Here is a 27,717-nt window from a genome sequence, read left to right as displayed (position 1 = left end):
TGTTCTCTGCCGCATGTTAACTGTCAAGGGTAGGGCTGTGATATGAAATATGATATGAAATATTGGTCCTTACTTAACGTTTCGCATGGTAATCTCTGCTTTGCATGTTTGCTTCTCTCGTGACCTTGTCTTTACAGCTATAACTGCTTCTCTTCACCCATGATCCAAAATAAGTGTGCATTCCTACAGAGAAATTAAAGGAAGCTGTCAGCATAGTGTTAATATAGTTAAAGCATCCTTAACTCTGCTACCAGCCCTTTAAATAATTAAAACTGTATGCTTGAAGAGCCAGATTTGCATTTCTTTACCAAGTTTATTTAGCACACTTTGTTACACTCAATTAAATGAGAATGTTCTGTTTCATTTTCTTTGCTTTGGGTTGATCATTTTGCCTTTTGATTCTTATGCCCTAGTGTAACTTCACAGTGCTTAGGTCTCTAAAACTATACATATATTAATGCATATGTGTATCTATAGACACTCATTAAAAGGCTTACTCTTGTACTGAATGGAATCTCTGCCCAAGGCATTCCAAGCAGCCTCAGGTGTTAGTGGGGCTACAGATAATTTTTGTGGTAAAGAAGGAGCTGACAAAGTTTTTGGACATCCAATGAATGTTGTGTGTTTTTTAAAAGCTATGTTATTTTGGCATCACCTTCCCTCCCCACAATTTGATTTGAGAATCTCTTAGCAAACACAACAAGATCCTAAGATTCTTGAAAATACAAACGGTTCTGGAAAGGATATTAAATATTAGTACTATCTAATATGTCTCTCCACATCTCAGTTGGCAAAGCACGTGCCATGTTCTTCGTAAATTAGTTCATTGCCTGACTTATGCATGTTTAAGAAGGAATAAATTAGTTAGTCATTTCTTAATGAGTAGTGGGATCAATTGGAGCATGATGAGAGACAAAATAGCATAATTTTGCTTCCCCAGTTGGGGTTCAGTATCCCTAACCTTCACCATTAATCATTCTATCATTTTCCTGGGTTAATTCCACCTCTGCCGTAAGGTAGTCTTTTTAATTTTCAAACCAGGTAAGTAAGACTTTTTAAATTTGCCCATTGGGATTGTAGGTGGGTGATGCTATCTCCTTTGCACTCAAAAGTGTCCCCTCGTTACAATGGTCCCTTCTGCCGTTGCATCAGTTTGTCTGGGTGCTTTCACGGATATCAGTTGGTATGTATGTGTGATGACAATTACGAGGGTTCTAATGTATTTAACTGTTACGGGATCTGTTATGTCTACTTTAGGGTCGACCCCATCCCATATGACACTCCAAAACCAGCGGGCCACACGCGGTTTGTCTGCATCTCAGACACACACTCCAGAACAGATGGTATCCAGATGCCTTATGGGGACATCCTTCTCCACACAGGCGATTTCACCGAGCTGGGACTGCCCTCAGAGGTTAAGAAGTTTAATGACTGGTTAGGTAAGGAATGATTGCGTTCTGGCGCCCCCAATTAACCTTTCCCGTCCGAGTGTCACTCACTGCGTCCTAATTGAATTAGAGCACTTGGAAGCCAGCTCAGCCATTTCTCGTATGATATGCCGTGGTGTCTAGCTTTAATCCAATTCTGTTAATTAAAGATGAATTTTTAGATATTTAATTTTACTGTGCATCCTTTCAGAGCCTGGCCTCGGCGGCTCTGGGGCAGAGGGATGGAAAGCTTTGAAACCGATCTTATCTACTCATTCTGTTTTAATGAGGGCATTCATTGGCACACAAGAGACCTAGAATCATATTTTTAATTCATTGGCTCTGCAATCTTTCCCAGATATGATGAGCAAAGATGTACAAATGACCTACTAGCAAGAGAATGTTTCTAAGGAGAGAAGGAGCATGTAAAAGTCTATGAAGGGAAGGTCCTAGCACAGTGTAGCTGAGAGCAGCTTTCTAAAGAGAACCAGAGGGGTGTCTTAGACCCCGGAAAATATAAAATGACCTGCTGTAAAACTCTAAAAATCTGGAGTATGAAACCTGCCTCTGCACTTTGAAAAGTGTAATGGCAACTTTATGGTTACTGTAGAGGCCCCTCACTGGTCAGGGTTATCGGAAGCATGTTGACTCCTAGGTTAGGCATTGCCAAATATTAACATTACAAGGCAATCATGGGGTTGGCTATTCATAGCTAGATAAGATGACAGATCTTTGTTAGAATCCATTTAGGTGTAGGAAAGAAATGCAAGGGTTCTGAGATTTTAAAATATCTAAAGATAGTAAAGAATTATAGAGTAGAAAGCAAAAGCCACTCTGGAAAAAATAATGTCATGAATAAATATGTCAGCCGACAAAAACTATGCAGAAATTCAGGTTGAAATTTTAAAGCATGGTCAGAGAAATTTTTAAATAATTGAGAAAATGTATATGTTAATGAAAAATTCATTAAAAATAGTTAAATATTAAAAATTAGTAAGTATAACTAATAATATAACTCTTGAATTTTTCTGTGCTCTTACACATCAATCCACATTTTATATGGTTGACATCAGACTACATATCTGTTCTTTTACTTTTGGTTATTTTCATTTAATAGTATCCGTAAGATTTTAAATGATTTTGTCTAATTTTCATATTTATCTTTTGTAATAGCAACATGACATGTATATGGTTCTATGCTTTTATTTAATAAAACATCCCTCTATAATGAACATTGCAATCAATAACAGTTTTTCCTCTGATAGCTAGCACTGAAATGTGCATTTGGTTTGTATATGTCTTTTTGCTTCTATTGACTTATTTCTTAAGCTAAAATAAAGTATGAGTTAAATTACTAAGTCAAGGATATGAAAATCTCTCTGGTTCTTGTTGTCATCTTGCTTTCCAAGGGGGTTGTAGCTGTGCATTTAATTAACTGAATGAATATACCACTTTTACCACAGTCTTGGCAGCATTGGATATTGGAGCTTTATTTTTTGTGCTGGTTTCATAGGTATTCAATCATCTCATTTAAAACAGCTACATACCATGATTGCCATTCAGCATAATCTAGGTTTTTACAGCTGACTCAGAGGTGTAGAGAAGTTAAGTGACATTTCTCAGCGTCTCCTTGTGGCAGAAGCTGGGTCTATAATCCACATCTTTTCACTTCTCTTTTGCCTCTGTACAATTTGCCTTCAAGTACTATCATCTCTTCATTTTAGCAACTTTTATTTATGAGCTACTAGCAGGCAAAATTATTTTGGGTTGAATTTTTGACATTTTTAAGATGTTCTGTGACAACTGAACCTCAACATAGAAATGATCTGGCTGCCTTGACAACATTGATTTGTGCAGAAAGGGAATAACACAGTGGGAAGTGTTCACAGAAATATAAGACAAGATAGATTCTGGTTATAATCTTGTTTAGCCACTGACCTTGGCCAACAAAGTTAACCTCTCTTTTCCCCTTGGTTTCCCTGTGCAGAACAAAGGATTAATACTACCTGTCTTTCTGGATTGTTGTGCAGATTAATCAGTAAATGATTGCTGCTAGTAAGTTTTTGTGGGCCATTAATAACTGAATGGGGAATGTGGTGCATGAACCATCAACAGATATTTAGAGGGTAAAAACAAGAATAGATCAGAGGAATTATTTAGTAGGTTAGAAGTCAACAGTGAGATATTTTATAAGGGAAAGTACTTCATAAATGGAAATGTGCCGTAACTAAGAAAATAAAATGATAAGGAAATAAAATGTGGAGATCCAGGTGCCTGGTCCGTTCCTTCTCTTCCCGTTTCCTCTCTGATCTTCTGAGGCAGGAGGGCGAGGTCTTAGCTGGGGGTGCAGAATGTAAGGCCAAAGGAAGGGAGCCCACTGGGATGTGGATAGAGGAGTAGAGATCCCACAGGGAAGGCCAGAATCGTGCAGTTACCCCGGCAACCTCATGGTGCTCGGAGGGAGAGATGGTGTGTGATTACACTCTACTCATTGGCTCAATTGGGAACCTCTCTACCTGAAAAAAATACTTCCAGCAACAGCTGCCAGGCGGCCTGGCAGTGTGGAATCAAGGATCAGATCAGTCAGGGCTTATGCCATAATAGGGTATCCAACTCTCAACCAGCATAGTCCTCAGATTCAGCAGCTACTTAAGAGTCTAATGAATCTTTAACTGATTTCCGTCTTTCCACTCTAGTCTAGACTACCCTGATTTTGGAAACAACCTGACCATCCCTAAGCTCCTTTATTCTCCCAATAGACTCATCTGTTTCTTCTACAGGCCAGGCACTCCTCTATCTCTGCAACATCTAAGGTTGTGAATGTTATCCCAATTTTATAGATGAGGAACCTGAAGCTCCTTGGGTTACTTTACCCAAGATGATTTAGAGCAGCAGTTCTCAACCTGTGGGTCGAGACCCCTTTGGCAGTCGAACGACCCTTTCACAGGGGTCGCCTAAGACCATCCTGCATATCAGATATTTACATTACGATTCATAACAGTAGCAATATTACAGTTATGAAGTAGCAACGAAAATAATTTTATGGTTGGGTCACAACATGAGGAACTGTATTTAAAGGGCCAGAAGGTTGAGAACCACTGATTTAGAGGATAGGTAGCTCAGAGAAGCTAAAATAAATCCACCCAAGTGCACTCAATTAGTAAACCTGGAGTTGTCTTACTCCAAAGCATGAGCCCTCTTCCTTTATCTGTCTGTGATAATGAGTACGCTTACGGCAGCTGGGAGGCTCATAGATCTTAGGCTTGAACTAAAATGCCATAGCTTCTGGCAGGTTCAGGTGGAAGTGGAGTAGCTGTTTGACCATGTTCTGTTATTTGAGAGATGTATTAAAGTCCTGCGTGCCTAGAATCTCACCCTGACCTACCAGCTGCAAGGCCTGAGAATCCCATCATGAGTTCCCTGTTGGTTCAGAGATGATGGGTCCTGGTTAATATGGACATATGTCATCTGGCAGGTGTAGCACATAACGTTATTAATACAAAGTAATTTATGGGCTAAGCTAGCATAGCACAGGACCATAAGAACTCAAACTAGATATAGCTAAGAGGATGGAGAGGTGGTGTAACTTATAATGATCAGGAGCAGCTGGGAAGAGCCAGCGTTAAATTCCATACCCTTGATAAATTGCTTAATATTCTGAGCCTTGATGTCCTCATTTGTATAGACTTTGTGATAAAGCTTGTATCATTCTTAACACAGCCCTTGGCCTACGGACGACTTCCAACAGATCTTGTGGAGGGAGACAACAGAGCTAGTGTCAAAAAATCCAAAAGGCAGACAACTAGAAGGTTCTGGCACTGTGAATTTTAAAAGATTTAGAGTGGAAGAGGGGGCACCAACAGGTATAAGAATAGAGGTTGGAAAGAAGCCTCCCTCTGAACAATTATACTAACTGGTTAGAATGTTAGGACTGTAAGAGGCTTGGAGGTCCCACCTCCAAATTCAGTAGAAGGGGAAACTGAGGCAGGAGAGACATTAAATGAATTGTCTGGGGCCACTCAAATAATGAATGGCCAAGTTGGACTAGAGTCCAGCTTAAATGAGGAGGGATTGGACTATCATGTGTTGTCTGGGTGGTGGGGTCTAAATACTCGACCCCTCCCCACCCTTCAATCATGTGTCATTTCATGCAGTCCTCATACTAACTTATTTAGTAAGTATTAGCTTCTGATTTTTACTTATGAGGAAACTTGAGTCTTAGTGAAGTTAACTTACCTCAGGTTACCCAACTAGGAGGTGACCTCCGGATTTGAACTTGGGTCCACCAGACTCCAATTGCCAAGTGTGTTCTTCTGTCTTTCTCTATTCTCAGTTGGGGGCCTGGGATCCCTACTGAAGGGACCATCACCTGGGTAAAAAGGTTGTCCTTTGACTCACAGCCTCCTTTAACACATATAGGCACACTCAGCATCTAAGATGGGTTGATGTCATGCTAGAGGTGTTTTTGTGGAACAGCCTCTGTCTTCAATATTGCTAATCTGCCCATGGATGCTGCACAAATGAGCCTTAGGAAATCTTATTTGATTGCACATCCACCTTCTTATTTCCACTTTTATTTGCCCCTAATTTCTTCCCATTCCCCAAATGCCTGTGCCCTTTCACACTCTTTCCCTTTGCAGACCCCGTTCCTACTTCCTGGAATGACCCTCCCTTTAGGAGAACTCATTCATCCTTTCTGCCTGAAGAGCTGGTTGTTTCCCTTAACCCATTGGTCAGGCATGTGTGCAGCCAGTCCTTCTCATGGTTGCTATGTGATTGTCTACTTGTCTGTCTCCTAACCATTGCTCTTTGTACCCCCACTTCTGAATAAAGGGCCTGGGATATAGTGGGGAACACCAATGGTTGTTGAATCTTTGAGTGGATGAATGAACTTAAAGGTATAATAATTTTTTTCTGCTTTGCCTTTTGGCTCAAACATTAAAAGTATGCAATTCTTAATAGAGATATACTGTCTTATCCTCCTTTCTCTACATTTCCCTTCTCTTCACTTCCTTTTCCTTTACTCCTCAGAGTATAACAGCCAGTTGGCTATTGTTCGTCATTTCTTTATACTGTGCAGGAATACTTAAAAAGGATTTGTCATTGTTGTCGTTTTGTTTCCAATATTATAATTAGAAAGGCAGGGTTCTTGGGTGGCCTCTTCCTTCAGCTGAAATTTTATATATAACAATCTAGTCAGTCAAACTCCAAGGCCATGAACTTTTAATTATAGCTTTTCTTTGGTCTCGGTTGTCATTAAATAGCTCTGAACTTTGGTTTCTCCAGGCCTGAAAGGAAGAAAGGAAGGAAAGAAAGAGAGAGAGAGAGAGAGAGAGAGAGAGAGAGAGAGAGAGAGAGAGAGAGAGAGAGAGAAGGAAAAGAAGAAAGAAAAAAGAGAGAGAGAGAAAGAAAGAAAGAAAGAAAGAAAGAAAGAAAGAAAGAAAGAAAGAAAGAAAGAAAGAGAGGAAGAGAGAAAGAGAGAAAGAAAGAAAGAAAAGTGCTTCCAGCCCTACTGGTTTGGCTTAGTGGATAGAACATGGGCCTGCAGAGTAAAAAGTCCTGGGTTCGATTCTGGTCAGGGGCACATGCCAGGGTTTCGGGCTTGATCTCCAGTAGGGGGCATGCAGGAGGCAGCCTATCAATGATTTTCTCTCATCATTGATGTTTCTATCTCTCTCTCCCCTCTCCTTTCCTCTCTGAAATCAATAAAAATATATTTTAAAAAAGAAAACGCTTCCAAGGAAAATCTCAAGAAAGGGATTATTCATATCTGTAGAAGCATTGTATTAGACATGGTTGTAACTGAGTGTGACTCCAGCACATATCCCCGATCCTAGACTTACAAATCAACTTTGTCCCTTTCACAACAATCATATTGGGAGACTGTGTTCCTTTCCAGTGATTGTGCTGTTGGCCCAGAGTTTTGGAGCTGGGCTTTCAGAGAAGCTTTCACAGCCTGAGCTATTTATTTTACTCTTAGAATACGTGTAACATATGCTCATAGAGATACCCTAGCAAATAGAGATACGTGGAAGAAGAAAACAGAATCACCCGTGCCCAGAGATAACCACTGTTAACATTTAGTGTGGCTCTTTATAGACTGTTTTCTATTAATACATATGCATACACACAACACATATTTTTACCAAATAGAGAGATTACAGTAATACCATGTCATAGTCTGTTCATCTTAACACTATATTATAAATAATTTTCTACATCAATTAATATGGCTACATCAATAAGTAAGACTCCCCCCCCTCAAATAATACTTTCAATATAAATAAGATACATATACATTATAAAATTTTCAGTATTTGACATTGCAAAGCAGAAAATATGCATTCATCTGTAATCCTCTTTTTCAGAGTAATTACTATTTGGTGTATAGCATTTGAGAAATTTTTTTATTTTCTATTTCTATGTTGAATATCATTACTAGTGGCAGTCTTTATGCTTTAAGGATTTTTTTTTTGCTTAATTACTATTTTTAACTTATTTTTTATTTTTAAAATTTTTCACTACTTTATTTTTCCAAACAGCTTGCTTGCTTTCTTTCTTTCTTTCTTTTTTCCTTTCTTTTTTTTTTTAAAGAGCTTTAGATTTTATTTTTCTATTACAATTTACATTCAGCCTTATTCTGTATTTGTTTCAGAGGTATGGTATAGTGGTTAGACTTGGCAAAGTATTCCCTCTGATATTTCCAGTACCCACCTGGCACCATGCATAGTTATTAAACATTGATTATATTCCCTATGCTGTACTTTATATCCTTTTGGTTATTTTGTAACTTCCAATTTTAGTTATTAATCCCTTCATCTCTTTCTTATTATCCTGTAACTTTAAAAAATGTAGCACGTCATGCTCTGTGTCAGCATAGCATCCTGTTGTATGGGTGTACTCTAATTTTTTTAGCTCTCCTTATTACTGAAGACCTAAGGTGTTTTCATTCTTTTATTACCTACACTGGTGTGATGAACCTCCTTCTTGCTCTCTCTTTGCAAACGTCTTTTATTATAGTTGTAGGATATCTTCCTATAATTAGAATTGTTGCTCTAATTGATACATACTTTAAACACACACACACACCCTTTTATTATGTATTGTCAAATTTCCCTCTAAAGATTCCCCATAATAGCCTCAGCAGTATTTAAGAATTTGTGTCATATATTTTTGAATCTCCTCAGTGGCAGAAAACCTTCACCTTGTAAGGGCTTTTTAAAAATGACTACAAACTCTTTTTCTAATTGTGAAATCTTACATATTCTTTGTGAAAAGTGTAGATAATGGTACAGAAAAAGTATTAAGATCACCAGTATATCCTACAAGTCACAGATCACTGTTAACAATTTCCTGTTGTGTCGTGTGTGAATGCACATGTATCCAGTGTTTACAGGTAGTGAATGGTCAGTAATGTTACCTGCTGCTAAATTACATTATCCAAGTCTGCCAGTGCCATGACTCCTCCTTCCTGCCCTGTCAGTGAGTTTTTCTTACTCCCTGGGAGGGCAGGACTTTAGGGAGAGTGGCCTTTCAGTCTTTTGTGCCCCAGTGACCCAGTCTAGGCATGTGGCCCAGTCTGCCTGTGGAGCAGAGAAAACGGTGAGCCACGTGGCCCTGCCTGGCCACCAGAAACGTGGCACCATCTCCTTTCCAAGCATCCCAGACCCCGACACACATATATGTTTTTAGGTTCTAATTAACTTCTCAACTACACCGGAGGGACCAGGCCTCCACTTTCCTATCCCTGTTTCAGTCTCCTGTCATCTCCCTTCTGCCCCATTTTGAACCTGACTCTCTCCCTCCTCCCTCCTTGTCACCCACCCTCCTCCTCTGGAAGTCACCTCTGCACACCAGCTCCTGTCTTACAGACTCATGCGCGCCAGGCTGCGGGCAAGTTGCAGCTGCCTTTTCCAACTCTGACACCCCATGCTTTCCAGGCATGGTCTGCACATTTAAGGCTACTGATTTTTGCAATTGCACAAAACCAGTAGGAACTGGAGCTTGTAAAGTGGGCAAGTGGAGATGGACAATCTCCAATTAAAAAAAAAAAAATGATAACCTAATGGCAACTGTAGAACAGTTCCCAGAAAAGGCGCTTCAGAAGTGATTTGAGCAGGGGAGCCTCGCTGGAATGGTTATAGCGACTGAATAGTCATAGCTAATAAAGAGGCAAAGGTTTGAGGCTTTAATTAGATGACTCCCCAGGACTTGCAGAGGAGAACCTACCAGAGTTCCTTACAGCCTAGAATTCTCTCACTCGCATTGTCTGGAGTTTAATGTCAAAGGAGTTTCTTAATCATTAACTTGCTCACAAAAACCATATCTAACATGCTAGACTTTTCAGTTTGTGATTCATAATTTGATTTCCCCTATTACCATCCTCAAGTTATAATTTATGTAAAAACTTCTCTTTCTATGTCACGCAATTATTTAGGGTGTTATTTTGCATTCAGTCTGTTTCATTCGTATAACTTGTGAAGCTACACTCTGACAAAATTGCTTATGCAAGGAAATTATTTATCATTAAAAAAGTAAGTTTGTAAAAAAAAAAAAATAAAGAGATTCTAGAATTTCCAAAAATGTCTATGAGTTGACTGCATATCCTATTATGAGGATACAAATGTCCCGTTTTCTTGTCTGTCATATATTTGTTTAATCCAGATAACAGATTCATGCTTATTATCTACTTGTCTTTCTTTATGTTAAAGAATCTTTTATGCTAAAGTGAATTATCTCATGGTCTTATTCATAGGTAAGTACTTTTCCTCCAATAAGAACAAAATTAACTTGAAAGTATAGTTCAATTTTGATATAGAATTATGTAAAGTACTTAAAAAAGAACATAAATACAGAATAGTTGAATATGCTCAAAAAAGTAAGACTGGACTTTGTTTCATTAGAAAGGATTGTTAGTGACCCGAGGACATGAGGCTAGGTCATTTGTGATCCATGTGAACCGAATCCTCTTTGTTATGGCCAGCCATTTTCTTAAATTACATTAATTATAATGCCTCTAATTCATATGGCATCTTTCTCCAAAGTACTCAGAGTACCTTGGAGTATATTAGATCATTAATGCTTATAATGGTGCGGGGAAGTCGATATGGGCAGACAGCATTATCTCTGTCTTGCTGATGGATGGATGGGATCCAGAAAGGTGGGAGGACAGACTGGGGTCATGCTGTGGACAAGAGCTAATGTCCCTGGGTGTTGTCCCTACTCTTCCAAAATTCAGTTCTAAAACTTCCTGCTTTCTCCTTTGCTGAAATATCTCCATCACCTAGAGCAGCGGTTCTCAACCTGTGGGTTGCGAACAATGAAAATACACCCTGCATATCAGATATTTACATTATGATTCATAACAGTAGCAAAATTACAGTTATGAAGTAGCAATGAAAATAATTTTATGGTTGGGGTCACCACAACATGAGGAACTGTATTAAAGTGTTGTGGCATTAGGAAGGTTGAGAATCACTGGCCTAGAGAAACAGGCATGGGCGAGACTCATATAACCATTGCTTCATCAGCTTAGCAGAGAAAGCCAGGTACACACTTTCCTGAAAAGGGCAAAATATTTTTGAATTTCACTACATGACAATTTTGTCACTATTACAAATAAATAAATAAATAAATAAATAAAGGAAAAGGAGCTCTTTGGAAACAAAAAGGTCCCCAAATTTTCTAAACCCTCTGGCCCGAGAGAGAAAATTGAAGCCCTCAGAATTTACGTGATCCTAAATCCTAGAGCAGGATGCTTGCATACCAGAGCATGAAGGGGCTTCATCCTCAAAAGGTTATTTGCATATGATCTCAGTGTCTTGTCAGTCTTCCGCCACGGAGAATGTAGAAGGGAACAAGAGAGCGGTGTTACTGCCCTTAGCATCCAGCCTTGGCTTGTCTATATTATCTCCCTGTTTTATAAATTAGGCAACTAGAATTCACAGAGTTTCACTGTCTTAGCCAATTTCACACAGATTTGTTAGTGGAGGGCCCAGGCGTAGAGACTTTGTCTTCTGCCTGGGCGTGATGCCATTTCTATGTTAATTCTGCACGTCAAAACCTGGGAGATTATTCTCATTCTTCAAGGTTTGATTTATGGAATGTAGTACTGATTTAATCTTAATCTACACACACACACACACACACACACACACACACACATTTGCATCTAATTGGAGACTATTTTACCATAGATGATAGATGCCTCAAAATCAATATATCACAATGTTGAAGTAACATCTCCTCCAAATACTGCTCATTCTCCTCATTCCCCTTCTGATCCACATGATCATTAACCCAGGCACTTCCTCTGTTGTTGGTCTCTGCTCAAATGCCAACTCTTTGGTGAGATCTTACGTTTGCTACTTGTGTGTCTTCTTACTTATTGTTGGTCTTCCTCCATTGAATGCAAGCTCCATGATATCTGTATCCTCTATACCTACAACAGTGCCTGAATCATAGGAGTAGCTCAGAACATGCATTGAGTGAAGGGATAGATGAATGAAAGCAAGCTCCACGAGATCAGGTGGTGGGTCTCTACAGGAGAACGGGTGGGCCTCCATATTGTCGATGAGGTCACAAACACAGGGCTGTGTGTATACAAAGCACTCTACATTTTTGCTGAGTAACTGAATTTTCAATCCTGTTGATCCCACCCCCTGCCTGCCAGTCTTGTTCCCTTTCTTCTGTGAAATCTTGTTCATTCTTTAAAGCAGGGGTCCTCAAACTTTTTAAACAGGGGGCCAGTTCACTGTCCCTCAGACCGTTGGAGGGCCGGACTATAGTTTAAAAAAAAACTATGAAAAAATTCCTATGCATACTGCACATATCTTATTTTGAAGTAAAAAAACAAAACGGGAACAAATACAATATTTGTATTTGCATGTGGCCCGCGGGCCGTAGTTTGAGGACCCCTGCTTTAAAGCCTACATCAAAGATTCTATCTGTTAGGAAACTGGCCCTGCCTCCCTAATTGGACTTCATCCTTTTCTCCCCTCCGTACTAAGTTCAGACCATCAGCACACATTAGTTTAGGGATTCTAGTCTCCTTTGATGATGAGTCTCCTGAGATGACACTTCCAGAGGGCTCGTCAATAAATGTCTGGTTTTCTTCACTTCCTACTTGTATTTTGATCAACAAAATGTGTTTGCTTCCCTGATCTTCAGCCACTTTTTCTCTACAACAAGGAGAAATAGACACAGAGTTGTGAGGGTGACTTTTGAGGGGCATTCTCAGCTGTCAAGTACCTTGTAATTGTTAGACATGATCATTTTATTGTTAACATCACACCCTTCATGGTCTTGTATTGTAGACCTCCAAATGCATGTCCACATCCCACCACAGGTTTCTGGATAAGGACAGTTATTCTTATAGGTAGGTAGCCCTTGGTTTGGCTTTTATCTTGCCAATATGGAATAGATCACTTCCATTTGAGCTCTCCCACATCCTCCCAGCCTATCTGCATATTGTTTCCTGGAATTTTTCCCCCAGTGGTCCCCTGGGTTTTTGAATGTCATTTTCCTGGCTCTTCAAGCTGCATGGGGAATCCATTCTGCTTCCAGTCTATGGCTCGACTCACTAATTCTTGATGTACCCCCTCCCCCCGCCACCTTTTGACTGATAAATTTTCATTATTGGTTTTGCGTGAAAGTCTTCAGGGTTCCACTCTGCCTGACCCCTGTGGTCACTTAGTGATTACATGCGCCAGCTGAGGTAATTTATTCACTTTGTTTTGGTGTGAACACGTCCCATGGGTCTTGTAACTGCTGTAATCACTTGACCCTAGTGACTGTTAAATGCTTTAAACACAGTTATTTTTAATTTATAATTGTTTTCATTAAAAATCCCTTATAGTAACTTAACTGACCTTGCTGTCAACATGGCATTATGAAAGAAATGAAAATATTATGATGCAAATAATATAGTACTCATCGGAGATGCACAGCAAATCATTAGCTCACCCTACACATGCTTCCTTGGAGTAGTGCAAGGAAGATGAAAGAGAAGAGGACATAATTATAGCACTGTCTGCATAATTCAGCCCTGCCATTCCTGCACCCCGAGCAGGCTAGGCAGGGGAGGGGAAAGTAGAGTGTGGACTCCAAAGTGAAGTGCCAGAAGAGCCATTCATGTGCAGACAGCACTTCCCACACCAGTGGGCAGTCCCATTTGATGAATCATTTTTCAATTAACATTTTATACTTATTTTGAATCTAATTTCAAGCTTAAGAAAAGTTACAAGAATAATGCAATGACCTATCATATACCCTATAGCCCCATTTCCCAATTGTTAACATTTTGCTATTTGCGTATTCTCTCTTTCTTTCTTTCTCTCTCTCTCTCTGTAGGTCTTTCTATTTATATAATTTTTCCTGAAATATTTATGTGTAAGCTACAGACTCCATGCCCCTTTACCTTCAGTATTTAAATGTGTCTTTTCTAAGAACATGGATATTCATTTACATTAACTCACTACAGATTTCAAAATGAAAGATAAATAGATACAATTCTATAATTTAATCTACAGACTTTTTTCAGATTTTTCCAAATAAAACCAATTATGTCTTTTATAGAAATGTCTTCTGTGCAGGCCCTACAATGCACTGCAATCTGTTTTAAAAGTCAAGCCAAATCAAGCTAAAACAAAACAGTGTTTCTCGTTTTCTTACCCTTAAGTAAGAGTGAGGGGTTATAATAGAAACTTGATCCTATAAAATTAGTATGTCTATATGTTTAGTGACAAGATGCTGTGGGTCTTTTGCTAATGTATTTGTTATCTCATTCGATCCTCAAGCAAGCACACAAAGAAGTCTACCATAGCCCAGGTCACAGAGACCAAGGAGGCAGTAGCTGTGCTCTGCATCCTGATTCCTTCCATGGTACCCAGGGAGACTGGGACCCAGGATCTAGGGATGGATGGCAATGGGGAATTAAGGGGTGCCATATTTTTATTGTTTCTAATTTTCACACTGTCCTGGTAAGGGCCAGAAAATACATTTACCTCAGAAAGTTACCTAACTCATTTTTTTGCTCCAAGAGATACAACTAATTTTAAGAATTAGTGAAATCATTAATGAATGTTAAGTAAACTAGGTTTGTCTGATGGAAGGCTTTTGGACTGCTGGTCAAAAAGTGCTAAGTCATGAGATACAAAGAGCCTGGGATGCTTGGTTGCTGGCCTTGGAAACTTGCACACTCAGATTCTCTGCGTGTGTCTGGCCTGGCTGAGTTTGTCCTTGTGGCAACGTGAAGGCACATTCCGGAGCTGTGGACTGAAGGCCTTCTGGCTATTACATAGATAGTTGGTTAGTGGGCATTCATAATTTAGCCTAAAGGGGGGAGAGGGAGGTTTATTGCAAAACTCACAGTTAGATCCCTATATTTGGTTTTGGTTTTGTTTATTCTTGGCTTTCTTGTGGGGGAAGGAGATTGGAATCGTTGTGCATTTTCATTTAAAAAATGTTTAGTTTTTCCAATATGTTATTCCTGATCAGGGTTGCTGCTGGCCCATGAGGTGCTTTTGTACAAAGTCTGAAGAGGCGTCCGTTACACCTGGCACTACATGCTTATGGAATGGCATTCAGCTCCCACTCACACTCTTGGGTAGTAAGCAACCTTTGCAACCCATACGGCAACCTTTAATTAGTCTTCTATTTTGATTTGTTCCCATTTAACATTCTTTTTTTTTTTGGGCCTTTTTTTTTTTTTACTTCTTATGCTTGCATATCCTTGGTTACTGTTCTTATTCTGTCACTTTTGTGACCTTTTGATATTAGAGCATTTTATTTAGCATTTGTAACAGTCCATAGAACACATAAATGTAAATATATATGTAAAGTTTTTATCAAAATGTCTCTTCCTAATTTTGAGAATTAGAGATTTTTATGATGTTCTGGGGGGAAAAATAACATTGGGGAAAATGGCTTTTAGTTTTGATTACATTGCCTGCATTGCCTAGCTTTTTTCACATCTGGAATTTGTTTTAAAACCCTATTTGGTACATCCAAATTGAATAATTAAGCAGCTAACTATAATATGCATTATTGATCTACTGGATTTAGATGTTATTGCAGCAAGTTTTGGGTGCACCATGAAACTGAAATATACTTTCTTCCCCCATGTTTCTTAAATTCTGTTGAAATTTCAGGAGCAGGAAAGAAATAGCACATTTCCTCCCCATCTAATTTCAGGGTAAAGTACAATTAAACTGTGCTGTCTCCCCTCTCTTGTCTCCCTTCTCTCTGTCATTTCAGTAAATTAAATCTCACTTATCCTCTAGTTTGTATTGTTCTCTTTTGTCTGAAAATAAGGTTGGGAAGTAAACTTTCTTTTCATTTTGAAGAGACTAAACTGTGCCCCAACTTGGAATCAAACTGTGACCTCCTGGTTCATAGGTCGATGCTCAACCACTGAGTCACGCTGGCGGGGCTGGATGCTTGTTCTAGATAAGGTCTTGGGGTTTGAGGTGGCACTGGGAATAATTTCCATCTTCACAACTATAGCAGGTGCTACACACAGCTCCTCCTCCAGCCAAAGCCCCCTTACCCTGTCACAGGGACTGGAAAGGGTACAGTTAATGAGAAAGTCAGGCAGAGCAGGCACCCAGCATATTATAAACACGTAGCTGGATGTTTTTATTGTAACTTGCAGCATATAGATGTGCACGGTTTGGCCAGTCTTCTGAACTTGTGCCAGAGCCCTTCCTTTGTTCACAGTGATTGGAGATCAGCACTGTCTTTCCTGGGAAAATCCCACATAATTTATCATCTTTATCAAAAATTTACCGTATTTGTCATGCTTCCATTTTAGTGTATGTATTGGCAAGTCAGAATGGAAAGATGCTTGTGAAACACTCTGAGTGCCAAATATTTCTAGATTTTTATGATTCATTTCCCCTTCCTTTTTAAAGTGGTGTAGATTACTCCCTAGGCAACAACAAATTTATACACTCTTTTAATGTTCCTATGTCATCATTTTAAGTAATACACAATGACATTAGGTGATTATGGTAAAAAGTCCAGCTGGCATAAACTAGTTTGGAGATAAATGTAAGTGGCTTAGGGATGCTGTACATGGGAGCTGGCGTGCATTGGTGTCACCAGGGACAGTTGTGACTGTCATTAGTCAGTGTGTTGTGAGCAGCAGTCGATATGTATCTCACAGGGACTGGAGAGTGTCAGTTAATAGAGTGTCTAGACCAGGGGTGGGCAAACTTTTTGACTCGAGGGCACAATGGGTTCTTAAACTGGACCGGAGGGCCGGAACAAAAGCATGGATGGAGTGTTTGTGTGAAATAATATAATATAATATAATGTAAATTCATATTTATATTATAATATAATATAAATTCAAAGTAAACATCATTACATAAAAGGGTACGGTCTTTTTTTTTTTAGTTTTATTCATTTCAAACGGGCCGTATCCGGCCCACGGGCCGTAGTTTGCCCACGGCTGGTCTAGACTCTAGAATTTCTAGAAAAATCTAAACCAGAAACTGTGTGTGATTTCTGGTAGTTGTTCTGTAGCTCATCATTTGCCATATACTCCCACAATAAGACCTAAGTTTTTATTCTTATAGATGGTCTCTTTGCCTGCCTTGCACGTTTAAAAAAGTCATAGGTATAGCTCTGTGATAGGGAACATGAATTTGTTCACAAGGCAGTGTATACAGGTTTGTCTTTTATTTGTATTATAAACTAGAGGCCCAGTGCATGGATTCGTGCACCGGTGGGGTCCCTCAGCCTGGCCTGCAGGAATTGGGCGGAAACCAGCTCTCCAACATCCCCCAAGGGGTCCCAGATTGCGAGAAGATGATTCTTGGGTGACGCACCCTGGAATCAGGCTCCCTCCTCTCTGGTTCCGGGTGTGTCACCTGAGAATGCACACAGCTGCCAAATCACCGCAGCTCGGCAGCTCCTGCATTGAGCATCTGCGCCCTGGTGGTCATTGCATGTCATAGCTATCGGCCGGTCAGCCGGTCGCTTAGGCTTTTATATATATCGATAAGCCCAATGCATCACACAGTAAGATTCCATATTCTAAGATAAAGGGGTTCTAAGAAGGGTCATGTCTCCTAGAAATATTACTAAGGTGAATTTGAAAGTTCCATTTCCCATGGCAGGAGGAAGAAGGATTAGGAATTGTCAAGGCAGTTCTTCCTTCTCCTCATCAGGGTTAGAGGGGTGATGCCTGAGCTCGACCATGCCTACAGGATAAGCTCTGCCCCCCTCTCCACTCCAAGAGTGAGAAAAACACACCGAAAGAGCAAAAAACACGATCCAAATAGATAGGCTTCTGCGTCAGTGCAGTCCCTTCCATTCTAACCCTGGGCAGTTCAGATTTCTGAAGTGCACCGGCTTCATCAGATATGCAGCCTGTAGTGTTCTGCACATTTGTTTTTAAAATGTAACAAGCTCTTCAATATTGTTGGCTTTAAAAATCTCTTTTACCATATGTGTGTTTTTCAATCTATCCTCTTTAGAAATGTGTCTTAGGAAAATATGCCCAGTGTTCGTAACACTGTGTGTATACCCTGGTGTGAAATACAAATGCACACAACTAACAATAGCTATAAAAATGAAATCTTGCACAAGCCGTGCCCCGCCTTCCCAGGCAGCAGGAACAATGCTTTGGGGGTCCAAGAGAAGCTGTATCACTGGGGAGGTGCGTGGGGGTGGCTCTCCGCTCAAGAAGTGGGAAGGGGAAAACGCTGCAAATTTTAGTATAATGCATAATGTTGAAAGAAATTGTATCCCATCATAAAGATTAGCAGGCTGTGTAATTCAATTTAAAATTGGTTGGCGTGCCCTGACTGTTACAAAGCCTTCCTTTTTTTGTTTTATCACCATTTCATTATTTTAGGTTGTCTACCAATATAGAACGAGCATACAGCCAAACCATACAAAGTGTTTTTCTATGGTTCTGCCCACTGGAGAAATTGTTGATGAATGCAAGAGATTATCTTAAAATGAGTTAAGAAAACGCTTGCTCAATTGAATGCCTCCTTGTTTGCTTTCTTCCTTTTTTTTTTTTTTTTTTAGCATAAAATGAATTTCTCCTGGGCAAGCAACCATTGAGAGTGAAATTCCTTTGAAAGCATTTGCTAGACACAGGGTATGGTTTCCAAAACTCAGCGTTAGCACTTATCGGCAGTATCATGGGCATTACTGTGCCGTTGAAAACCAAGATCCAGTAGCTTATGTTAATGCAAGACTAACAGACCCACAGCTGATGGCAGTTACCCATACTGGGGGGTTAATAAACGTTCTCAGAATTACTGTCTTTATTTTCTTTATTACGAGAAAAATGGGCAGCTTCCTAAGCCGTGTCTCCTGCTTCTTGCTAAGTCTTGGTGACTTGCTAATTAACTGTTTTGGTTCCAGGGCTTCATGGCTTATGCTGAGTTTAATATTCCTGTTAGGGAAATGCTGAATCCTTTGGCCAAAGTAGGAGGGGGAAAAATAACAAATTAAATTCAGCAAACATTTATCCAGGTGCCCTTTAGGAACATGAGGAGCTATAGAAATAGTAATAATAAGACTTGGATACACCAGAAGAGTATCTGGAAAATGAACACACGGTATTTTTCTTTTGCTTCTCTTGCTTCTATTCGCGAGAGATCTTAATTTTTATTCGTGTTCTGAGTTTCGGCCCAGAAGCATTTTGTTAAGAAGGATCTTCCTGGCTCACCCAGACTCAGTGGGAAAGATGTTAGGATTGATTGGCAGTGACTGCCACATCGTAGCATGGGGAGATAGGTGGTTGCTCCTGTGCCATGCATTTGCAGGTCCGTTTAGCATCATTTGTCTTTGGTCACACTCATGCTCTGTGACTCTGGTAGACAGAAAACTGCCCTAGTGACCATGTCCAGATGCTTTTTTTTAACTCTTTCTGGCCAATCCACACTTTCATGTGTCTGTGTTAGAAAGTTCCCAAAATGACTGTGACCTAGGCTTGGTGGGATTTTTTAAGTTTTCTTCCCATTGTAGGCTGTTGCAGGACATTCTTGGCGTATCTTGGAAGCAAGTTGAGGCTAGTATGTGAATCAGACTGTCAGGAAGACAAGAAAACGCACAGAACTCTTTGTATCCTGTAGGATTTAGGAAACAAGTTCACTAAATCCCAAGCTATAAAGAATTCAGGTTATCGAACCAATCTGATGGAGTTAATAGATCAGCTCAGTTTACCTTATTAAGTCCCACAAATCTTGGGCAGCTCAGTTTTCTCTAGTTTCGAGTTCCTATCTCCTAAACCTGACTGCTTAACACCAGGAGGTTGGTTAAAACTTCAGATTCCTGGAATCTAGCTCAGACCTATTGAATCAGGTTCTCTACTGGTGCTTGCAAATAATTGGAACTTTAATGAACTCTTCTGTGGCTCTCTTGCCAATTCACTGCCCTGTTCTTGCTTATGATGGTGTCTATTGTCAAGTTCAGGGATATAGTCTGCATGTCCTCATCACCCTTAGCAAAGCTGTTCTTTTTCATCATGACCTTTGTATACCTCAGTTACCTCATCTGTAAAAGCGGATAATAGTTCTTAGTTCATAGTGTTAAGTGGATTAATATATACATTTTTTTTTTAGGGCTGTGCCCATTAGAGGGTAAGTATTACCTGAATCTGTTCGAAGCCTCATAATTGTCATCATCATTTATTTTGTTTACAGGGACTCTGAGTGTCCCTGCCAGAGGCAGAAATCATGATTTAGTGTCTCTTATTTGGCTGTTGTCAGGAGGAATAGAGGGTATAGCAGTAGCATTGTTTGGGAGAGACATTATGGTATTAATTAAGCATGTGGAAGTGTAAACATAGTGTGTTAAATCAGTAAGGAGGCTTTTGGCTGGAAGAAACAAAATGGTTTAAATAACAAGGGATTTAGTATCTCAGATAAGAAGAAGCTTGGAGGAGTAAAGCATTTTTTAAAATCCTGTAATTCAGGGACCCAGTGATGATTTCCAGGAACCCAGGGTATTTGGTATTTCTTTCTCCTGTTCTCACATGTTAACCTTGCCCCTGAGGTTGGAGAATGACTGTTCAAATTCCGGGCTTGTTATGAAGACATGACAATATTCAGTGGAAAGAGAGGACCATTCCTTTATTGTATTGTCTGTTTGTAGAGGTGGTAACCATTTCCCGGGAGCCCTTCAGCAGACTTCCCCTCATGTCTCATTGGCTAGGATTGGGTGACATGCATCTCTTCAAACCAATCACTGACAAGGGAAATAGAATTCATCAAGATCCAACCCCTGGGGTGTAAGAATAGGCACACCTTTCTTGGGTACATGGCTTCCCAGGGATGAATATATGGATGAAATTAGGGGCTCTGCTGTCGCGGAAAGCTGGGATGAGGGTTGGAGTAGGCCACCAACAGTGTCTGCTTTATGAGTCTGGTAATGAAATATCTTTGCTTTGAACTTTGGAGCGAGTAGCCTACTGTTTTCCTAGAATGGAGTCCATGTGGTATGACTTGCTGCAATTCAGGGACAAGTACAGTGGCATGGCTTGGTTGGGGACTGAGACAGCCTTGGGTAGCACTTTAAGATGTTTATTACCTGTTTCCTATTTTCATCTTGAAAAATGTCACTTTTCTCTTTTGCTCACAGCAGCGATTTTCAACCTTTTTCATCTCATGACACACATAGACTGATTATTAAAATTCTGCCACACACCCCAAAATATGTTTTTTTGCCAATCGAACAAAAAAATTGGCATAGTTTTTATTCATTCACATTGACAACTATTGTTGTGTTGCCTATTGTCATTTTTTAATTTGACAACCTAAGGGAAAAGAGGTCAGTACCCCTAACCAAATAGTCAGACAGTGCATGTTTTAACAATTCTTGAGGCACATCGGTTGAAAATCGCTGCTCTATCATATTCCTCTTTCTCATGAATACTGTTGTAAACATCTCTGGGGGAGGGGGGCTGCACTCACATCTGTGTGTGTGCATGCTTCCTGCCTCCTTCCATTATGTTACACATGAGCGGGGAAGTCTGTTTCTTGTGTATCTTAACTGATTGTTGCTAAAAGCCTGGACAAGATTGCAAATGTTGACTGACACTTACCTCCTTTGATCAGATGTCTTCTGTTACTCTCTTTCATAGCAGCTGCTAATTCTCTGCCTAGCATTGATCATAATCTGAACTTTGTTAGTAAGTATTTACTTCTTTTTCTGTTGCTCCCAGCTGAGTGTAAGCTCCCCAAGGGCAGAGACCCTTTTCTATTTTGTTCATTCATTACCTTCCTAGCCAACACCCAACACACTACCTGTCTCACCCTAGGTCCCCAGGGAATAGTTGTTGAATGTTGTAGAAAGACTGTGATCATTTCATGGGCATTCTGGGACCCCATTTCATTATCAAATCTCATCCTGACTTTCGAAAGGGTCACGAATCTAATGAGATTTCATGGGACCTAATAAGATTTATTTTCCCCAAGGCTGCTGGATTAGAAAATGAGGTTATGACTTGACTTTGCAGAACTTTGAAATGAGCCCAACAGGGAAAGGAAACCACAACGTGGGTGAATCTGAGAATGTGGAGTTGAAAGTGAAATGCCACATGACAGAGTTAAAAAGTAAGAACTGTTTACCCCAAAGCATTGAAATCTGGCCAGATCTTCCTAGTAAGGAATCAACTTCACAAGCTTTGAATGAGTTTGAATAGTAGTGGTTGGAGTTCTCAGTTGTGAATTAGTATGTTATACCCTGCAAAAATACACTGTGCTTCTTTTTTCTACTAATGTATCTAATCTCCAGTTTCTAGCCAAAACACCACAAAGGAATTCATTTGAAAAAAAAAAAATAGTTTTTTGTTTTTTCAAAAAGTTTGACCTGCAATTTTAGCACTTAAGAATCAATGATATTGGCCTAACCTCCCATGGGGAGAAGAATGACCTTCGTGAGGCTTGGGGTCAGACCAAAGGCCTGGGTCCTGGGTGCCGGAGGAAAACCGGTGCTGGCAGCCAGGGGAAGGAAGGCCTATTGCGCGAATCTTCGTGCAACGGGCCTCTAGTGTATTATAAGAAGATATTGTCTAGAAAACCTTTTTTACAGAACCTTGAGAAACCACCTAGATATTTGACATGAAAAGGGGTGCCACATTGGCCGAAAATAAGCAAACATAGCCCTTTAGTTACTGATGGACAAAAATAAGTAACAATTGGGATGTTCACCTTATGGAAGATTTTTACCATTGAATTTCATCAAAAGTGCCTCAATAATAGTGCCAGAGATAGGAGAGTTTGGGAGGACAGTGGCTGGATCCAGAGAGGTCATTTCTGTTATCCTAAGTTACTCTAAGCTCACAGTTAAGGTTGCAAAACAGATGCTTTGTCCATGGGTCAAATGAAAGAAAATGGTCTTCAACTATAATAGTAGAGGTTTAAAAATAGAACAGAATAAGTATCCCAACCATGAACATGAGCAGTCCTGAGTGTTGTGAGATATGAAGAAATGAGTGACCATATGTCCTGGGGATTATTGGACGGGACTTGTAGGTAGTGGCAGATTGGTTTTAGGAGTCAGGATTCATGCTTGTGGGCGTGGTCTCTCCATTTCCCTGAACCTTAGTTTCCTGATCTATAAAGAAAATCATTTCAACACTCTTTGACTCAAAAACTGACTGTGTAACTGCATGACATGATAAAGGAGTAGAATATTGGGCTGCAAAAGCAGGAGTTCCATGTTGCAGCTAACTCATTGGGTGACCTAGAGGAATCCTTCTAGCCTTGCTGGATGGTAGTTTTCCATTCCATGAAGGCATGATTCTGCTTTCTGAGGACTCTCTCAGGTTGGAATGTCAGCGAGCCTGAATTAGGATAAGATGTCAAAGGCTTCTTGATTTTTTTCTGTTGGAAGCCAACGGGAAGAGCTGGCCCTGCAAGTATGTTCGAGTGGATTCTTTCAGCTGACCCAGTGACTGGGGGCCTGAGAAGATTCACACTCATGACCTGTTTGGCCAGGGCAGTAGGTTCATTTGTAAAGAGTGGCCTCTGCAAAACCAGCTGTCAAAACAGCAGTGATTTGCCTGAGAGGCCTAGGGGTGAAAACTTTCAGATGAAGGGCTACAACAAAGAAGAAATACAGGCAACTTACTCAAATAATGAATGGCTATTCCATTAACTCCACTATTGATTATCTCCTCTGAACTACCCAATCCTGGGAACAAAGGCTGCAAAAATCTTTAAATGAGTAATGTTAACCCATGCAACAGCAGTAATTTTCTTCTCTTTTGAAATCGAAACATTATTTGTGTGATGCCTATAGTTCGTTCACTCATTTATTTATTTATTTGTTCACTCCTTCAACAAAATTGAGTTTTTTACTATTGCAAGCCAATATTTTTGACTCCATCTGCCTTCCCCTCCCAAAAAGCCCTTTTATAACAGATTTAAAAAATCAGATTTAGTTTCTCCATTGCAAATGAATAATAGACCTTGTAATGGATATAATTGGTACCATCCTAGGATAAATAAAAATAGGATTTGTAACACTTTAAGGCCATCTGGAATCCAAATATATATCACATGATGCTTAGCCAGGATAAAATTATTTCTTAATTATTCATTCACTTGATAAATAATTAATAAAGCCTGCTGAGAATGCAAAGATGAATGGAATAGAGTCTGACCCTCCTGAGGTCTTAGTCAAGTGGGAAAGAGAGCCCTGTAGACAAATGCTCATTCTATGAACTGCAAGCACTTGGCAAGCTCAGAGCCACCCAAGATATGATTGGAGGAGTGGCTGTGAGGCCAGATCTGATAAGTTGCACATACCATGCAGGGAGTGTAGTCTTTTGTCTGTGGGCAAAAATAGGGAATTTAGGAAGATTTTAAAGTGGCCGAGTATGTGGAAGGAATATGCATGATGAGATCTGTATTATAAGATTACCTCAGTCCAGCTAGCATGGCTTAATGGTTGAGTGCTGACCTGTGAACCAGGATGTCATGATTCGATTCCCGGTCAGGGCACATGCCTGGGTTCTGGGCTCGATCCCAGTGTGGGACGTGCAGGAGGCAGCCAATCAATGATTCTCTGTCATCACTGATGTTTCTATTTCTCTTTCCCCCTCCCTTCCTCTCTGAAATCAATAAAAAAAAATTCAAACAACAACAAAAAACACATATAAGATTACCTCAACTTCAGTGTGTAAAATAGATTAAACAAAGTCTACTTTATAGGAAGGTATATTTGTTTGCTTGAGTGGCCACAATAAAATACTACAGATTGGGTGAGTTAAACAACAGTTTAAATATCAAAAATATAAATCTTTGTTTTACTATGGTTGCAAATATCAAAAAATTTCTATATGTGACACGGCACCAGAATTAAGTTAGGGTTTTTCAAAATGCTGACACGCCGAGCTCAAAAGGTTCGCGATCACTGGGCTAGGGAGCTCTTTTATAAGGATATTAATCCCATTTATGGGAGCTACAACCCTCAAGACCTAATCAGTTCCCAAAGGCCCCACCTCCAAATACCATTATTTTGAGGATTAGGATTTATCTATGAATTTTAGGGGGACACAGACATTCAGAGCATAACATATGGGTAAGGAATAAAAATGTGGAATAGACCTTGGGCCCCGATGCCATGATGGACTTTGCAGAAGTCCTTTCTTCCTGAGGAATTCTCCTGCAGCATCCTTTAAGCTCCTTCTTCCTAGAGGGGAGGCTGGTGGCATTTAGGCCACAAAGCTATTCCGAAGGAAAGAGATGTTGGAACTAGTGTTTCCGTGAAACAAAAACCTTATCAGTAGGACACTTCATGATTCCACACTCCCCAGGAAGTCTTCTGTGTAGCTTCTGATGATATGGAGTTTTTATTGGAAAATTTTTCCAGTTGTGGGCAGGGGAGAAGCAGAAATGGGAGAGGAAATGAATGTGGTCTCCATTCTCTCCATCTCATTGCTGTCACTATTGATCAAAATAACCTTCCCTGAGAGGTTTCTTTTAAAATTTTATTCTAGAAATGCTTCATTAAAATTTCAAGTTATAAAATAGAAAAAGTCAATTTTATTGGGCCCTAAATTTTGCTGTATGCAACTTCCTGTCCAGAGTGCAAATTATTGAAATTGACATAGGATGTATGTGCAAGGTAATATCCCCTTTCGTAGGCTCCTCTCTAAATTTCAAGATCTTCTGTAGGGTGGATTAGATTATACAGTGAGTAGGGACTCTGAAGAGAAAATAGAATTGTGTATTGATGCCTTCAGAAATATTATTTGATGGCAATAAAATATTCTCTGAAATTCCCTTCAGAGGAGAGAAAATGGAGTTTGTTTGCAGTAATTGCATTTTCTAGCATTTGCTCTCACACTTTCCAATATAAGCCAATTGGAACCTGGGATTTGGTTTTGCTTATTGGCAAAAGTACCATGTAAATTGATCTGTGATGCATTTAAAGAATATGCTTTTGAAAGTTTGGAAATTGAGATGGCTCTTTCTTATTAGATTTCAAGAGTATTAGGGTTCATTTCTATATTTTAGTCTAATGTAATATTAGCCAAATATGTTCTTTTTCAATTTAGTTTTAATCAAGTTCTGGAAGACCATTTTCATCTAGCCCCAGTGGCACTGTTAAGGCAGAGATTTTATTTCCATTGTCAACCCTCTGCTCTGGCTTCTGTGGACCAGCCCCTTGGAATCACGGCACAGCGATGTCCTGCATTCATTTGCCCAGGCATTGCTTCAGCATGCAAAAATAATACCACGTAGTACAGAAGGATTTTTTTATTATTCTCCACAGGTTTAAGGTGGGGAGGGAATCTAAAAAGCCTCAAAATCATTACTGGATGTAATGAATATAGCCTTGATACCTGTGTTATTTTTATTTAATTTTATTTCCACCATACTGAATGGTTTACAGTGCAAACACATAGGATTTGCATTTGTTCCTCTAATTATTCAGTAGAATAATTGGCACTTGTTTTTATAATTATTGCTGGAAGGAACACCTTTTCTTAGTTACTTTTTAAAGGCTTTATGGTGAAAAAAACAACATACTATTCTTCAGCTCACCATAGACTTTGTCAGTTAACACTACCAGTTTGTTAAAGATACTCATTGAATACTCCTTTAAGGTGGTAGGAAGTAGGAGATGGACCCCTTATCCTGAATGAAGTGACAATGCAAAAAAGAGGACAAGATCAAAATCATAATAACAATCACCCTTTTTGTGCCTGGGTAGGGTTAGTCCTTTATAGATCTTTCTCAATCTGCATATCCACTCTGTAATGTAGGTTGTACAGTTATCCTCACTTTTTCTGATAAAGGGAAAGTTAAATAACATGTTTTAAGTTTGAGTTTCATATGTAAGAAGTGAGTGAACCAGACAGTTGGTCCTAAATCTGTCTGACCCCCAAACCCATCTGTCCCTACATTCCAATACATTTGAGTGATATGAACATGCACACAGCTGGTCGGGATGAGTCTTGACAAAGTCTTAACCGAATTTTTCTTGTGACTCCCCAGTGGAACCCTCAGTTGGATCCAGTTTAGTGTGTTCAGATCGAATTTGTTGTACGGGATATAAATCTGTCCCAACAAGACAGGGCTTTCATTTGGAAGGAGAAGGTGGTATAAACAAAAAACAGTGAAGAGACCAGGTATGGTTCCAGTTGTCCAGCCAGATCCTAATACTCAAGTATAATTGGAGCCACACTACTGGTAACAGTTACCACCACAGCTTCACATTGTAGAACACATCATGCTGGCCTGGGTGGCAACTTAGAGATACTCATTTGGAAAATGAAGAGGATGTTGTCATTCACTTTTACTATACTATGTTATGATTGTCTTTTAAAATATATGAGCTTGAATGAGTGTTTCTATAGTGTGTGTGTGTGTGTGTGTGTGTGTGTGTGTGTGTGTGTGTTTAAATCACAAAGAGTCTTGTTGGATACAGTTATGGTTGAGATAGGAATGCATGCAAACCAGTTGCTGCTGAGCAAGAATGAAATTTCTGAGCTGTTTGCAGGCCCCTAGTACATAGTTATGCATACTAGTATGGCCTGTCCTCTCATGGTTTACACTCCTACGTTACGTTACCTGTCCTCGGTGCCATATCCTGGTGACTTTTCAGGTCCAGAGGTGGTCTGCTTTCCTCCGTGGGGGATGGAGTTTTGTCTCCTTTGTATAGGTTGAGGCTTATAACTTCTCCTGGTGCCTTGAGATTCTTTTCTTGTTGAAGGCCAAAGAGGAGGAGGGAGAGTTTCAGCTGTGGCTTCTTTCCCCAGCCCTGATTCCTGCAGCAGGCCACTGGACTCTCACTCGGCATTCCTTGCTTT

The 27,717-nt window shown here is 39.8% G+C and overlaps 1 protein-coding gene across 3 annotated transcripts in view; it reads left to right on the top strand.

The window, feature by feature from the left end:
• The window catches only part of MPPED2 (metallophosphoesterase domain containing 2), a 170,116-nt gene that overhangs the window by 52,575 nt on the left and 89,824 nt on the right, over positions 1-27,717 (top strand). For all 3 annotated transcript variants that reach the window (XM_036325715.1, XM_036325716.1, XM_036325714.1), the window contains exon 3: positions 1,258-1,439. In XM_036325715.1, coding sequence (XP_036181608.1) covers positions 1,258-1,439 — 182 coding nt within the window. The remainder of the gene's footprint in view (positions 1-1,257; positions 1,440-27,717) is intronic.

Source organism: Myotis myotis, unplaced genomic scaffold (genome assembly GCF_014108235.1).
Source record: "Myotis myotis isolate mMyoMyo1 unplaced genomic scaffold, mMyoMyo1.p scaffold_m19_p_10, whole genome shotgun sequence".
NCBI classification, from domain to species: Eukaryota; Metazoa; Chordata; class Mammalia; order Chiroptera; family Vespertilionidae; genus Myotis; species Myotis myotis.
This window is presented reverse-complemented; position numbering and strand designations above follow the sequence as displayed.